This window comes from Bos javanicus, chromosome 3 (genome assembly GCF_032452875.1).
Source record: "Bos javanicus breed banteng chromosome 3, ARS-OSU_banteng_1.0, whole genome shotgun sequence".
In the NCBI taxonomy this organism is placed as follows: Eukaryota; Metazoa; Chordata; class Mammalia; order Artiodactyla; family Bovidae; genus Bos; species Bos javanicus.
In genome coordinates this window covers 36,033,386-36,051,089 of record NC_083870.1, presented here as the reverse complement: position 1 = coordinate 36,051,089, position 17,704 = coordinate 36,033,386, and the positions used below count along the sequence as shown (strand labels likewise).

At 35.7% G+C, this 17,704-nt stretch overlaps 1 protein-coding gene across 3 annotated transcripts in view; it reads right to left on the bottom strand.

Annotated features, from left to right (window-relative positions):
- Positions 1 to 17,704, bottom strand: part of VAV3 (vav guanine nucleotide exchange factor 3) — a 435,615-nt gene that overhangs the window by 37,855 nt on the left and 380,056 nt on the right. For all 3 annotated transcript variants that reach the window (XM_061411007.1, XM_061411006.1, XM_061411008.1), the window contains exon 22: positions 3,873 to 3,907. In XM_061411007.1, coding sequence (XP_061266991.1) covers positions 3,873 to 3,907 — 35 coding nt within the window. The remainder of the gene's footprint in view (positions 1 to 3,872; positions 3,908 to 17,704) is intronic.

Below are 17,704 nucleotides of genomic sequence, written 5' to 3'. Positions count from 1 at the left end.
AGTAGTCCATGTGTGTAAGACACAGCTGTCGCAGTACTGTAATTGAGCTGTATAAAGGAACTGAGGATCATCATCAGTCTGTATACTGACTTTCCTTAATTTGACTGATCTGTTTTCAGTATAGCATCTCTGCCAATTTTTGCTGGGCCTGCTCTTTCCAAGTCTAGGCCTCATATGGCTCAATTTTTCCAAGTAATATACCCTCTAATTCATGTCTCTTGCTAAGGGAGGGAAAGTTAAGTTGTCTGACTTCTTGGACGATGAGGCAGGGACAGTGGTATCTGCATCCTTTTCTCCATAAGGATTTTCAGACAGTTCCCCAGATGTGAGCCCCATGTCTCACCCCAGTCTTCATGACACCCAAAAACACAGACTGAAGATTCATGGCTTATAAAAGAGACAAAGTTTACCTTACGGGAACAGCTTTAAAATGTGAAAATAACAAGGATATTTAACTCCTTAATGACTTGAGAAAGTGAAAGTCGCTCAGTCCTGTCTGACTCTTTGTGACCCCATGGACTATCCAGTTCATGTAATTAATTCTTCAGGCCAGAATACCGGAGTGGGCAGCCTTTCCCTTTTCCAGGGGATCTTCCCAACCCAGGGATAGATCCCAGGTCTCCCGCACTGCAGGTGGATTCTTTACCAGCTGAGCCACAAGGGAAGATCAGAAACACTGGAGTAGGCAGTCTATCCCTTCTCCAGGAGATCTTCCTGACCCAGGAATCAAACTGGGGTCTCCTTCATTGCAGGCAGATTCTTTACCAACTAAGACTAAGCTATCAGGGAAGCCCTCTTAATGACTTGAAAACCACAGTGTAATTTTTCTCTAAACAGTTTAGTTTTTCTAAAATTGAAGGTTTCATTTTCTGATATGGTTGATGATTTTGTTCGTTAGCAGAAAGCATTTCACATGAAACTGCCTGCTTAGTGTGAAGAAACTGTCCCAAGTTTCTTAGAAAAGAAAAAGTAATTTTGAAATTCTATTACCTTTATTTCTTACTGTTTTCAAGGGTGTTCCTTCATCTAAACATCTTGATTTTTTTTTATCATTAGAAACAATACTATTTGGTCATAATTTCAATAGAATTTTACATATTGGCAAGGGTACATTTTAAAAGAAAGGATTCAAAAGCTAATCTCCTGTGTTCTGAATGGTTCCCAGGTATCAAATCAGTTTATTTCATAAAATCTATCTTGTGTGTGGCATTCATATTTCTCTAATGTCATTAGTTTTGTAACTATTATGCCTTCTTATATAGATATAGTAAAAGAAAAGAGAAGGAAATATTAGCACGCTTTCATGATTTCACCAGTTCTTGATGCTTTACAGTTTGATTATCCATGCTATCAGTTCTGTTCCAAAATTAATTTGTCAGGGTTACAGTCTTTAATTCCATGAAAACTAAGACCTCAAATTTGTCTTAAAAAAGGTAAACATATAGCAAAGATTTGTAGTTCTATCACAGACCTGCTATAATTTCTCAGCAGGCTCAGTGTTAAAGCCAGGGAAGGATGTCAGAGAAAATAGACAATGATTACACAAAGCAGATGTGGCCGGGGAGGAAGAGTAAGACTGCTGAGAAAAGGATCCCATACTATGGACAATGTTTTCCTACAGTAACCTGACATTTTTCATGCTTTGGTTATATAACAGAAAATGATCAGTTTAAAATATCAAGAAACTCAGGTGTTACCTACACTTTCAAACTGAACTAGTACTTACTATATACTCTCAGAATACCTCATTTATATTCATACCCTGATTTCTAATTTGTATGCATATATTTTAATATCAAGAAAATGAAAATAGATGCAGTCATTTTAAGAGGAGGTTAGCCATATCACTAACAGAAACAAGGAAACAATAGATAATGATTATTACTTTTTAGACATTATGAGTTTAAGAGAAAATGACATCTTCAACCAGAAAAATTGTTTAGAATAGTTATAATCAAACATATGATGCTAATTAACATATTTTGGGTACTTACTATGTACTTAGTATTATACACATTTTATTTCATCTTTCCAACATCTGTATAAGGAACAATGCAAAGAAGTAGAGGAAAACTATAGAATGGGAAAGAATAGAGATCTCTTTAAGAAAATTGGAGATATCAAGGTAATATTTCATACAAGGATGGGCATGATAAAGGACAGAAATGATAAGGATCTAATAGAAACATAAGAGATTAAGAAAAGGTGGCAAGAATACATAGAAGAATTATACAAAAAAGGTCTTAATGACCCAGATAACCACAATGATGTGGTCACTCACCTAGAGCCAGACATCCTAGAGTGGGCAGTCAAGTGGACCTAGGAAGCATTACTACAAACAAAGCTAGTGGAGGTGATGGAATTCCAGCTGAGCTATCTCAAACCCTAAAAGATGATGCCGTGAAAGTGCTACATTCAATATGTCAGCAAATTTGGAAAATCCAGCAGTGGCCACAGGACTGGAAAAGGTCAGTTTTCATTCCAATGCCAAAGAGTATTCAAACTACCTTACAATTACGCTCATTTCACAAGCTAACAAGGTTATACTCTTATGCTCAAAATCCTTTAAGCTACGCTTCAACAGTACATGAACCAAGAACTTCCAGATGTTCAAGCTGGGTTTAGAAAAGGTGGAGGAACCATCAAATGCCAACATCATGGAGAAAGCAAGGGAATTCCAGAAAAACATCTACTTCTGCTTCATTGACTACACTAAAGCCTTTGACTGTGTAAATCACATCAAACTGTGAAAAGTTCTTAGAGATGGGAATACCAGACCACCTTATCTATCTTCAGAGAAACGTGTATGCATGTCAACAAGCAACAGTTAGAACTGGACATGTAACACTGTACTGGTTCAAAACTGGGAAAGGAGTACATCAAAGCTGTATATTGTCACCCTGCTTATTTAACTTATATGTAAAGTATATCACATGAAATGTTGGGCTGCCTGAATCACAAGCCAGAATCAAGATTGCTAGGAGAAATATCAACAACTTCAGATATAAAGATGCTACCACTTTAATGGCAGAAAGTGAAGAGGAACTGAAGAGCTTCTTGATGAGAGTGAGAGAAGAGAGGGAAAAAACTAGCTTAAAACTCAACATTCAAAAAACAAAGATCATGGCATCTGGTCCCATCGTAGCAAATAGATGGAGGAAAAGTATAGTCAAAGCTATGGTTTTTCCAGTAGTCAGGTATGGATGTGAGAGTTGGACCATAAAAAAGGCTGAAAATTGAAGAATTGATGCTTTTGCATCGTGGTGCTGGAGAAGACTTTTGAGAGTTCCTTGGACTGTGAGCAGATCAAAACAGTCTATCCTAAAAGAAATTAACCCTAAATGTTCATTAGAAGGACTGATGATGGAGCTGAAGCTCCAATACTCCGGCCACCTGATGCAAAGAGCCAACTCATTGGTAAAGACTCTAATGCTGGGAAAGATTGAGGGCAGGAGGAGGTGGCTACAGAGAATGACACTGATTCAATGGACATGTATTTGAGCAAACTCTGGGAGATAGTGAAGGACAGGAAAGCCTGGTGTGCTGTAGTCCGTGGGGCTGCAAAAGTCAGACACGACTTAGCAACTAAACAACAACAATCCTTTCTGGGCTAAGTTTTTGTTTCAGACAATGAAATTATACATTCCGCCCCCCCAAGTACTTGCACTTGTACTCACATGCACCACTCTCTGATAAAGATATGGAAAAGCTCAGTAGTATATAAATTCATTATGGTGTTCTGTTACATGTGAAAACATCTTTAGCCAGGACAAACAGAAATGGAATGTAGTTTACTACTCCCACATTTAAGCCGTCCTTGAGCTAAAGGTATGGTATTTCAACTCAGCGACATAAACATTTTTAATACTTACCAGGGTTGGCAAGAATAATCTACTGGTTTGGGCACCTAGGATATAAAAAGGCAAAAATAGATTAATATTACTTAAGGGAAGCTTTTAGAAATCAATCATTAATTCAGTTCAGCTAACTCAGCTCTATAAAAGCCTAAATAGCACAGTCCTAGAACTATCATTGGCAATATTATATAGTGCGAATCACAGTATATTTAGATAAGTAGAAAATAATTCATTTCACTTTAATTCTTTCATTCATTTTATTGCCACTTTACCTCTCAAGAAAGAGATAACAAGAAAATATGAATTGGAATCTTTCGGTATTAATTTTCAAGGCAGTTTAATCTTTTCATAGAAAGTTAAAATGAAAATGTTAGGAAAACCTAATAGCACTCTGCTTTCCCAAGACATTGGAAAATCAGGCAAAATAAACAATATACACTAGATATAGACTCTTATTATGTAACATAAATTTTAAACTCTAGTTTAGAAGTCTACCAACTGGAAGACCTGTTTTTTTAATGAAATGTCATGGGAAATATTCAGTTTTACCTTTTTTTCCTATGTAGCTTTACAAAAGAAAAAAACTACATTTTCTATGCAAATAAAAAGAAAACTTCCAGTTGCTAACTGCAAGTAGAAAATGAACAAAGTCAAAGAAGGCACACTAATATTCATAAAATAACAAATTATATGCATACTACTTAATCTTCATGAATCACCTGAATCTTTGATGTATGTATTCTATAGTATTTACATTGAGTCCATTTACATTAGGTGATTAAAAATGCTGTTACTCTCAAGTGTAACTGAAGTATGGTCAATATGAATATATCTGTGCTATGTCCATTTTCATAATGGGCTATTACTGTTTTGACCTTCCAGGTTAAGAGTTATAATTTAAAAACTATCCTTCTGGTCAGAACATCTCTAAAGTTATCAATACTTAAATATGTTATCCTATGGAACATTTCATGCAAAGATGGGCTCGATAAAGGACAGAAATGGTATAGACCTAACAGAAGCAGAAGATATTAAGAGGAGGTGGCAAGAATACACAGAAGAACTGTACAAAAAAGAGCTTCACGACCCAGATAATCATGATGGTGTGATCACTCACCTAGAGCCAGATATCCTGGAATGTGAAGTCAAGTGGGCCTTAGAAAGCATCACTACAAACAAAGCTAGTGGAGGCGATGGAATTCCAGTTGAGCTATTTCAAATCCTGGAAGGTGATGCTGTGAAAGTGCTGCACTCAATATGCCAGCAAATTTGGAAAACTCAGCAGTGGCCACAGGACTGGAAAAGGTCAGTTTTCATTCCAGTCCCAAAGAAAGGCAATGCCAAAGAATGCTCAAACTACCGTACAATTGCACTCATCTCACACGCTAGTAAAGTAATGCTCAAAAGTCTCCAAGCCAGGCTTCAGCAGTACATGAACCATGAACTTCCAGATGTTCAAGCTGGTTTTAGAAAAGGCAGGGGAACCAGAGATCAAATTGCCAACATGCGCTGGATCATGGAAAACGCAAAAGAGTTCCAGAAAAACATCTCTTTCTGCTTTACTGACTATGCCAAAGCCTTTGACTGTGTGGATCTCAATAAACTGTGGAAAATTCTTCAAGAGATGGGAATACCAGATCACCTGACCTGCCTCTTGAGAAAACTATATGCAGGTCAGGAAGCAACGGTTAGAACTGGACATGAAACAACAGAATGGTTCCAAATGGAGTACATCAAGGCTGTATATTGTCACCCTGCTTATTTAACTTATATGCAGAGCACATCGTAAGAAACACTGGGCTGGAAGAAGCACAAGCTGGAATCAAGATTGCCGGGAGAAATATCAATAACCTCAGATATGCAGGTGACACCACCCTTATGGCAGAAAGTAAAGAGGAACTAAAAAGCCTCTTGATGAAAGTGAAAGAGGAGAGTGAAAAAGTTGGCTTAAAGCTCAACATTCAGAAAATGAAGATCATGGCATCTGGTCCCATCACTTCATGGGAAATAGATGGGGAAACAGTGGAAACAGTGTCAGACTTTATGTTTTTGGGCTCCAAAATCACTGCAGATGGTGATTGCAGCCATGAAATGAAAAGACGCTTACTTCTTGGAAGGAAAGTTATGACCAACCTAGATAGCATATTCAAAAGCAGAGACATTACTTTGCCAACAAAGGTCCGTCTAGTCAAGGCTATGGTTTATCCAGTGGTCATGTATGGACGTGAGAGTTGGACTCTGAAGAAAGCTGAGTGCCGAAGAATTGATGCTTTTGAACTGTGGTGTTGGAGAAGACTCTTGAGAGTCCCTTGGACTGCAAGGAGATCCAACCAGTCCATTCTAAAGGAGACCAGTCCTGGGTGTTCATTGGAAGGAGTGATGTTGAAGCTGAAGCTCCAATACTCTGGCCACCTCATGGGAAGAGTTGACTCATTGGAAAAGACTCTGATGCTGGGAGGGATTGGGGGCAGAAGGAGAAGGGGACGACAGAGGATGAGATGGCTGGATGGCATCACCGACTCGATGGACGTGAGTTTGAGTGAACTCCAGGAGTTGGTGATGGACAGGGAGGCCTGGCATGCTGCGATTCATGGGGTCGCAAAGAATCGGACAGGACTGAGCGACAGAACTGAACTGATGGATTACATTTTAAGCTTCAGCACCATGAAAGATCCTGATATAAAGCAAATAGTATTGAAAGTAAATGACACTTCCTGTCATTCAAATCCTGTAAATATTTTCTTATACGATTTTATTTTCACAAATAGAAATCAATCTTTGTTTCTGTTTTGATAAGATATAGATGGCCTCTAAAGTCTGAAAGGGAAAAAATTTTTTTTCCTCCTTCCCTCTACCTCTTTGTATTCTTTAAATGTATGCTTATTCATAACACAGTCTCTCTTTCTGGGAACAACAACGAAAAGAGAAAAAGAGGAGGGAGGGAGGAGGTAAATAGCTTCAACATATTTTGGCTGTGTATTTTCTTGGCTGGGAAGGAGCCATAAAAGTTAAGGGTAACATAAAATTCTAAAGCAGAATGGGCATCTGATGCTCTTCACTCCTGATGTGTCCGCCTGGATCTTATTCTTTCTACAGTGAGTGCATTCTGATGTCTGATGAGCCAGCTATGTGTTTCTCAGCTATGATCCCCTTCATGAGAGTAGAATCCTGTCCTTTTTAATCTCACATGAGCCCTCCCCCTTTCTTTCATGTATACTTTGGGCCTTTGGATGAATATCTCACATAGAAAAGCTATAAATAATTTTTTTAATAGTTTTCCCCCAATGCCTTTTTATGCCTTCATCATAGGCTGTTTCCATTGTTAAACTTCTGCTACAGATATAGAATTTTTAAAAAGTTTTATTGGAAATACTGCATGCATGTGAAATTATACATAAGCTACACTCTTCTTCCTAAGTACATCTTGTAAAAGCTAGATGAGACAGAAGTGAACTTAATGTGTTTGTTAGGCTAGAGATGTCATTATTTCATCCTTACTAAAGAAAGACAGTTTTCTAGATAGATTAGGTTTCTAATTTTCTTCAAAACTTTGAACATATTATTCTTACTGTTTCAAATATTGAAATCTCACTGTATAAAATTTCAATTTGTTTCTATTTTATAGTTCCTGTTTGCTGAGGTTTCCTGTCCATTCATTATAAACATATAGTTAACCCTTGGACAAACTGAGTTTAAACTGCAGGGGTCCACTTACTTGTGCATTTTTTCCAATAGTAAATACTACCATACTATACGATTTGCATTTGGTTGAATCCGTGAAGGTAGAACCACAGATATGGAGGAAGTGTAGATATAGAGGGCTGACTATATGTTATAGATAGATTTTCCACTGCTTGGAGGGTCAGGGCCCTAACCTCTGCACGTTTCTAGAGCCAACTCTATTTTCCTTTTTGTCCTTGAGCACAATTATAATAGTTATTTAAAAAATCCTTTCCTGCAGGTTCCATCATTTGGGACATCTGAGGGTTGTTATCCTTTAATTGCCTTTTCTGCTGAGTGTGGTTCATATTTTCCTGTTTGTTTGTATACTCATTATTTAGTATCTTGGACAATTTGAATGAGAATGTTGTAGAGGCTCTGAATTCAGTTATGCTCTTACAAAGAGTGTGATATTTCTTAAAGTAGGCAGTTAATTTGTTTGAACCCCAACTGCAACCTCTGTCTTTCCTGTCCTAAGATTTCCTATCTCCCTTTCCAGCTTGTGTTTATTTCAAACTCTACATTCTGCCACTTTAAACCAGTAATACTGTGAGGTTTCTATTATATCTGAATTTTAACCACCCTGCATGGTGCATATATACATACACACACAGAATCATATATATGTGTGTGTGTGTGTGTGTGTGTGTGTGTGTGTATGAGACTACAGAGTTTGTAGTTATTTTCTGTGGGAGGATTGATCCAATAGGAGCTACCTGACAGTGACCAGAACTAGAAGCTCTCACTGTTGTTTGTTACGTTTAATCATCAACCCTTGATAGTTTTATCTCAGGTTCATTTTAATATTTTCACTTTGTCTTTGATGTTCTGAAGTTTCACTAAAATGTATCTAGGTATTCATTAACTTTAATATACACTTATCTTTATCATAAATCCTGGAAAATTCTAAGCCATTATTTGAACATTGCTTTCCCACAATTATCTATAGTGTTTCAATAAGATGCATTTGAACTTTATCACTCCATTATCTTACATTCTCCATATCTTAATCTTTCTGGATTGTTCACTGAGAAATTTCTTCAGATTTTTCTTCTAATTTTCTACTCGAGTCTAATAAATTTTGTAATATTTCCATTAAGGTTCTCATTTCAATTAGTGTACTTGATTCAAGTATGCCCAAACATTAAATATCCTCTCAGACTTTTATTCCCCCTTTACTTTTTTTTCTCTACAATATTGTATTGGTTTTGCCATACATCAACATGAATCCACCACGGGTATACATGTGTTCCCCATCCTGAACCCTCCTCCCACCTCCCTCCCCGTACCATCCCTCTGGGTCATCCCAGTGCACCAGGCCCAAGCTTCCTGTATCCTGCATCGAACCTGGGCTGGTGATTCATTTCTTACATGATATTATACATGTTTTAATGCCATTCTCCCAAATCATCCCCTGCCTCCCTCTCCCACAGAATCCAAAAGACTGTTCTATACATCTGTGTCTCTTTTGCTGTCTCGCATATAGGGTTATCATTACCATCTTTCTAAATTCATATATATGTGTTAGTATACTGTATTGGTGCTTTTCTTTCCAGCTTACTTCACTCTGTATAATAGGCTCCAGTTTCATCCACCTCATTAGAACTGATTCAAATGTATTCTTTTTAATGGCTGAGTAATACTCCATTGTGTATATGTACCACAGCTTTCTTATCTGCTTCCATGTCCTGGCTATTATAAACAGTGCTGCGATGAACATTGGGGTACACGTGTCTCTTTCAATTCTGGTTTCCTCGATGTGTATGCCCAGCAGTGGGATTGCTGGGCTGTATGCCAGTTCTATTTCCAGTTTTTTAAGGAATCTCCACACTGTTCTCCATAGTGACTGTACTAGTTTGCATTCCCACCAACAGTGTAAGAGGGTTCCCTTTTCTCCACATCCTCTCCAGCATTTATTGCTTGTAGACTTTTGGATCGCAGCCATTCTGACTGGCGTGAAATGGTACCTCATTGTGGTTTTGATTTGCATTTCTCTGATAATGAGTGATGCTGAGCATCTTTTCATGTGTTTGTTAGCCATATGTATGTCTTCTTTGGAGAAATGTCTATTTAGTTCTTTGGCCCATTTTTTGATTGGGTCGTTTATTTTTCTGGAATTGAGCTGCAGGAGTTGCTTGTATATTTTTGAGATTAGTTGTTTGTCAGTTGCTTCATTTGCTATTATTTTCTCCCATTCTATCGGCTGTCTTTTCACCATGCTTATCATTTCTTTTGTTGTGCAGAAGCTTTTAATTTTAATTAGATCCCATTTGTTTATTTTTGCTTTTATTTCCGATATTCTGGGAGGTGGGTCATAGAGGATCCTGCTGTGATGTATGTCGGAGAGTGTTTTGCCTATGTTCTCCTCTAAGAGTTTTATAGTTTCTGGTCTTATGTTTAGATCTTTAATCCATTTAGAGTTTATTTTTGTGTATGGTGTTACAAAGTGTTCTAATTTCATTCTTTTACAAGTGGTTGATCAGTTTTCCCAGCACCACTTGTTAAAGAGATTGTCTTTTCTCCATTGCATATTCTTGCCTCCTTTGTCAAAGATAAGGTGTCCATAGGTACGTGGATTTATCTCTGGGCTTTCTATTTTGTTCCATTGATCTATATTTCTGTTGTTGTGCCAGTACCATACTGTCTTGATGACTGTGGCTTTGTAGTAGAGCCTGAAGTCAGGCAGGTTGATTCCTCCAGTTCCATTCTTCTTACTCAAGATTGCTTTGGCTATTCGAGGTTTTTTTGTATTTCCATACAAATTGTGGAATTATTTGTTCTAGCTCTGTGAAAAATACCATTGGTAGCTTGATAGGGATTGCATTGGGATATAGATTGCTTTGGGAAGTATACTCATTTTCACTATATTGATTCTTCTGATCAATGAACATGATATATTTCTCCATCTATTAGTGTCCTCTTTGATTTCTTTCACCAGTGTTTTATAGTTTTCTATATACAGGTCTTTTGTTTCTTTAGGTAGATACATTCCTAAGTATTTTATTCTTTTCGTTGCAATGGTGAATGGAATTGTTTCCTTAATTTCTCTTTCTATTTTCTCATTATTAGTGTATAGGAATGCAAGGGATTTCTGTGTGTTGGTTTTATATTCTGCAACTTTACTATATTCATTGATTACCTCTAGTAATTTTCTGGTGGAGTCTTTAGGGTTTTCCATGTAGAGGATCATGTCATCTGCAAACAGTGAGAGTTTTACTTCTTCTTTTCCAATTTGGATTCCTTTTATTTCTTTTTCTGCTCTGATTGCTGTGGCCAAAACTTCCAAAACTATGTTGAATAGTAGTGGTGAGAGTGGACACCCTTGTCTTGTTCCTAACTTCAGGGGAAATGCTTTCAATTTTTCACCATTGAGGATAATGTTTGCTGTGGGTTTGTCATATATAGCTTTTATTATGTTGAGGTATGTTCCTTCTATTCCTGCTTTATGGAGAGTTTTTATCATAAATAGATGTTGAATTTTGTCAAAGGCTTTCTCTGCATCTACTGAGATAATCATATGGCTTTTATTTTTCAACTTGTTAATGTGGTGTATTACACTGATTTGTGGATATTGAAGAATCCTTACATCCCTGGGATAAAGCCTACTTGGTAATGGAGTATGCCCCTTTAATTTCTTCAACCATATTAAATATACAGTTTTGAACTTAGTATCTGATAATTGAATTATCTGCTATCCTTGTGAATATAATTCCTCATGTTATTGTTTTGTTGATTTTTCCTTAAGATGCGTTTATTTCCTCATAAATGTAATGATTTCAAATTGTGAATTTATAATCCCTGTAACTTTATCTGTAGAAATTGTTTGCGGTACGAATCTAGAGAGATGGGTACTTGCATTGAGAAAATAAGTCAATGTGTAATCATCTTATGTTTCTTTTAAATTTTTATTTTATATTTGAGTATTATTGATTAACAATGTTGTGTTAGTTTCATGTGTACAGCAAAGTGATCCAGTTATACACGCATCTATTCTTTTTAAAATTCTTTTCCCATTTAGGTTGTTATGAGTATTGAGCAGAGTTCCCTGTGCTATACAGTATAATCCTGTTGCTTATTTATTTTAAAAGTAACAGTGTGTATATATCAATCCCAAACTCCCAATTATACCTCCCCATCCCACCCTTTCCCATGGTAAACGTAAGTTTGTTTTCTAATTCTGTGAGTCTGTTCCTGTTTTGTAACTAAATTCTTTTTTTCTTCCCTTAGAGTCTACATATAAGCAATATCATTGATATTTGTCTTTCTGTGTCTGACTTAATATGATTATCTTCAGGTTGATCCATGTTGCTGTAAATAGCATTATTACATTTTTTTAATGACTATGAAATATTCCATTGCATATATGTGCCACATCTTCTTTGTCCATTCCTCTGTCAGTGGACAGTTCGGTTGCTTCCATGTTCTGGCTCTTGCAAACAGTGCTGCAATGAACATTGGGATGCATGTATCTTTTTGAACCATGGTTTTCTCTGGATATATGCCCAGGAGTGGGATTGCTTGGTATGGTAACTCCATTTTTAGGTTTTTAAGGAACCTCCATACATAATTCCATAATGGCTGCAACAATATCCATAGTGTAGGAGGGTTCCCTTTTTCTCCACACCCTCTCCAGCATTTATTATTTGTAGACTTTGATGATGGCCATTCTTACTGGTGTGAGGTGATATCTCATTGTATGATAGTTTTGATTTGCATTCCTCTTAATAATTACTGATGTTGAGCATCTTTGATTTGCATTTCTCTAATAGTGATGCTGTGTCTTTGGGCCATCTATATGTCTTCTTTGCAGAAATGAGTACTAGATCTTCTGCTTATTGATAGATTAGGTTGTTGTTTGATATTGAGCTGCATGAACTATTTGTAAATTTTGGAGATTAATCTTTTGTCAGTCAAATCATTTGCAAATATTTTCTCCCATTCTATGGGTTACCTTCTCATTTTTTTAAGATTTCCTTGGCTGTGCAGATGCTTTTGAATTTAATTAGGTTCCATTTGCTTATTTTTGTTTCTATTTCCATTACTCTAAGAGGATCAAAAAAGTTGTTGCTGTGATTTGTGCTAAGGAGTATTTTGCCTATGTTTTCCACTAAGAGTTTTATAGTATTCAGTCTTACATTTGAGTTTTAACCCATTTTAAATGGGTTATTTTTATGTATAGTTTAGAGAATATTCTAATTTCATTCTTTTACATGTAGCTTTCCAGTTTTCCCAGTACCACTTATTGAAGAGACTTTCTCCTCACCACTGAATATTCTGGTCTCCTTTGTCATAGAATAGGTGACCATAGCTGAGCGGGGTTATCTCTAGACTTTATGTCCTTTTACAGTAATCTATAATTTTGTTTTTGTGCTAGTACCAAGCTGTTCTGATTTCTGTAGCTTTATAGTAAATAGTCTGGAGTCAGGGAGCCTGATTCCTCCGACTCTTTTTCTTTACCAAGATTGCTTTAGCTATTCAGGGTCTTTTGTGTTTTCATACAAATTAAATTTTTTTTGTCCTAATTATATGAAAAATGCCATTGGTAATTTGATAGGGATTGCACTGAATCTGTAGTTTGCCTTGAGTAGTATAGTCATTTTAACAATATTGATTATTTCAGTCTAAGAACATGGTATATCTTTCCATCTGTTTGTCATCTTTGATTTCTTTCATCAGGTCTTATAATTTTTGGAGTATAGGCTTTTGCCTCCTTAGATATGTTTCTTCCAAAGCATTTTATTCTTTTTGATGCAATGGTAAATGGAACTGTTTTTTAAATTTCTCTTCCTATTCTTTTGTTATTAGTGTATGGAAATGCAGTAGATTTCTGTGTATTAATTTTGTATCCTGCAACTTTACCAAATTCACTGATGAGCTCTAGCAGTCTTCTGGTAGCATCATTAGCATTTTCACCATACAATATCATGTCATCTGCAAATAGTGACAATTTTACTTCTTCTTTCCCAATTTGGATTCCTTTTATTTCTTTTTCTTTTCTTTTTTTTTTAAATTTAATTTAATTTTATTTTTTAACTTTACAATATTGTATTGGTTCTTTTTCTTTTCTGACTGCTGTGGTTAGGACTTCCAAAACTGTGTAGAATACAAGTGTCAAAAATGATATCCTTGCCGTATTCCTGATCTTAGAGGAAATGCTTTCAGTTTTTCCCCACTGAGTATGATGCTAGCTTCAGGTTTATCATATATGGCCTTTATTATGTTGAAATATGTTCCATCAGTGACCACTTTCTGGAAAGTTTTTATCATAAATGGGTGTTGACTTTTTCAAAGGCTTTTTCTGCATCTATTGAGATGATCATATGGTTTTTATTCAATTTGTTTATGTAGTGTATCACACTGATTTGTGCATATTTAAAAACTCTTGCATTCCTGGGATTAATCCCACTTGACCATGCTATATGATACTTCTAATATATTATTGGAGTCAGTTTGCTAGTATTTTGTTGAGGGATTTTATGTCTGTGTTCATCAGTGACATTGCCTCTTTTTGCAGCATTTTTGTCTAACTTTATCAGGGTAATGGTGGCTTCATAGAATGAACTTGGGAGTATTCCTCCCTCTGCAATTTTTGGAAGGGTTTCAGAAGGATAGGTATTAACTCTTCTCTAAATGTTTGGTAAGATTTGCCTGTGAAGCCATCTGTTCCTGGCCTTTTGTTTACTGGGAGTTTTTGTTTTTGTTTTTTAAATCACAGTTTCAATTTCAGTACTTGTGATTTGTCTGTTCATATTTTCTCTTTCTTCCTGGTTCAGTCTAAGGATATTGTACCTTCCTAAGGATTTGTCCATTTCTTCTTGGTTGTCCATTTTGTTGGCATTTCATTATCCTTTGTATTTCTGTGCTGTCTGTTGTAACTTCTCCTTTTACATTTTTAATTTTATTGATTTGAACCCTTCCCCATTTTTGTTGCTGAGTCTGGCTAGAGGTTTATTAATTTTGTTTATCTTTCTAAAGAGCAAGGTTTTAGTTTCACTGATCTTTTATATTGTTTCTTCATCTCTATTTCTTCTATTTCTTCATCTCTGATATTTATGATTTTTTCCTTCTAAAAGGAAACTTTGAGTTTTGTTTTTTCCTCTTTTCCTAGATGCTCTAGGCGTAAGATTAGGTTGTTTGAGATTTTTCTTGTTTCCTGAAGTAAGATTGTATTGCTATGAACTTTTGTCTTAGGACTACTTTTGCTTCATCTCATAGTTTGAACATCATGCTTTCATTTTTGTTTGTCACTGTATATTTTTATTTCCTCTTTAATTTCTTCAGAAATCCAATGGTTGTTTACTAGCATATTGTTTAGCTTCCAAGTGTTGTGTTTTTTACAGTTGTTTTCGCCTGGTAATTTATTTCTTATCTCATAGTCCTGTGATCAGAAAAAATGCTTGATATGATTTCAGTTTTCTTAAACTTACCTAGGCTCTCCTTGTGGCCCAGCATGTTATAAATATGGAGAATGTTTCATGTGCACTTAAGAAGAATGTATATCCTGATGATTTTAGATGGAATGCTCTATAAATATCAATTAAGTCCCTTGGTTGACTCTGTCATTTAAGGCTTGTGCTTCCTTATTGATTTTCTGTGTAGATGATCTTTCCATTGATGAAAGTGGGGTGTTAAGTCCCCCAACTATTAATGTGTTACTGTTGGTTTCTCCTTTTATGGCTGTTAGTATTTGCCTCATATATTGACATCCTCCTATCCTGGGTGCATGTATATTTACAATTGTTTTATCTTCTTGGATTGATCCTTGATCATTGTGTCCTTCTTTGCTCTTATAATAGTCTTTGTTTTAAAGCCTTATTTTGTTTGATACGAGTATAGCTACTCCAGTTTTCTTCTGATTCCCTTTGTATGGAAAAAAATATGTCCATCCCCTTAATTTCAGTCTGTATGTGTCCCTAGATCTGAAGTGAGTCTTTTAAAAGCAGCATGTATATGGGTTTTGTTTTTGTATCCATTCAGCCAGTCTACATCTTTTGGTTGGAATATTTAATCTGTTTATGTTTAAGGTAATTATCAATAAATATGTATGCTCTACTGTTTCTAGCTTACAATTATTTAGGTCACAAAGGTACTATGACTTCCAACCCCTCACATGTGTGGTCTTTGGATTTAAAGTTAAGAATTCTTTAGAGGACAGTATGGTACTGGCACAAAAGCAGAAATATAGACCAATAAAACAAGACAGAAAGCCCAGAGATAAATCCATGCACCTATGGGCACCTTGTCTTTGACAAAGGAGACAAGAATACACAATGGAGAAAAGATAGTCTCTTCAATAAGTGGTGATGGGAAAGCTGCACAGCTACATGTAAAAGAATGAAATTAGAATACTTTCTAACATGACACACAAAGATAAACTCAAAATGGATTAAAGACCTAAATATAAAAATTCTTAGGGGAGAGAAAAAAAATTTTTTTTTCCTTTCCAACCAAATGCTTTCTTTTTCTTTCTAATCAAGGCCCAAGCAAAGATAAGCATATCATCTTCTGTAAGATCGTTTTCTTCTCATTCACCTACTGAAGGCTCTGGAATTCAGAGATACCCAAGTCTACCTTGTGCTGTAGCTCCAGGCTTTGTCTCCAAGTATCATATTGGCAGAAGTAATAAAACTGTCTCTTTTATGTTCTTCCTGTGTTTTCCCTCCTTCTAAATATTTACCTTAATTTGACCTACAACCAACAAATGAATCTATAATATCACTAAGTAAAACAGTAAAATTTTAATAGCTATTTATTAATTTTAAGCTATAAAAACAATTATATTTAGTTGGTAATCCAACTCATAATTGTGTGTTCCTACAACTCTTTATCAGCTTAAAATCCTAAGCATATTTCTTTTTCCAGTAACCAGTTCACCAAATACCATTCACTATGATCCTACAAGCTGATTCAATTAGTATCTGCCACTGATAACTGCCTACATTGAGTTAGGGATTTTGTTTGTTTTTTCACTCCTTTGCTCATTCATACAACAAAAATATGTTAAATACCTGCTCTGTGATAGACTATTCCTAAAATAAAACTTCAAATGCTCATTTTATGCTATATTCAAGGAGCTGTGGAAGGTAAACAGTATGTGGGACATGAAATGCTTAGTAGTTTTGATTTGATGTCTTTGCTGTGCTTAGTTGCTCAGTTGTGTCTGACTCTTTGCAACCCCACGGACTGTGGCCCATCAGGGCTCTAGTCCCTGGGGATTCTCCTGGCAAGAATAATGGAGTGGGTTGCCTTGCCCTCTTCCAGGGGATCTTCCCAACCCAGGGATCAAACCCAGGTATCCCACATTGCAGGCATATTCTTTACCATCTGAGCCACCAGGGAAACCCAGTTGATGTCTTTAGGTTTCCAAATCTTAATTTTCGGCTACATGCCTACATATAAATATCATTTCTTTAAGCATAGGAAGACTTAATGATGTTCATATAAATGACAGAAAACTGGCTAAACAATCATTTTTGCTTATCTAATAAAATGAATGGTATCAAGCTTCAGTGATTTTTTTCAAGATATAACAGGCTAAATAATATATGAAATTGGATCATAGAGCCAACAGAAATAGCAAGACCTTTTTTTATATTCATTTTGCTTTTGAAATTTAATTAATCTTGAATGAGTTGAGTAAATTATTCTTCAGATTACATCTGAGGTCAAGGATGGCAGACATTCCCATTATTAATTAATATTAAAAAGAATGTTCAGTTTAGAAATCTCAGAAGGACCAAAATTTGGCAAGCAAGATAGTTCAAGGTTTTTATTCCCTCCAAACCATTAATTGCATTATATTAGTATCAGGAAAAAAATTTCATTTACTTAGAGTTAAAAACTTAAAGTTTCATATAAAAATCTACTCTAAACATCAAATTCTGATGATTAAATATTATGCTAAATAGAAATTTATAAATTTCATGAAGCATTAGGGAGTACATTTTATGTGACATTCATCCATAATAATATTTGAGTAAATATTCACTCTTCTTGTATTTGCCTAATGTGTTTGATGTTTTCAGACAATATCATTATGACACTAAATAAACAGTTATGACAAACTAGAGCACAGAAAAATGTATAATAGTAAGATATTTCACTGGAGAATCTGTGGACTTTCATGC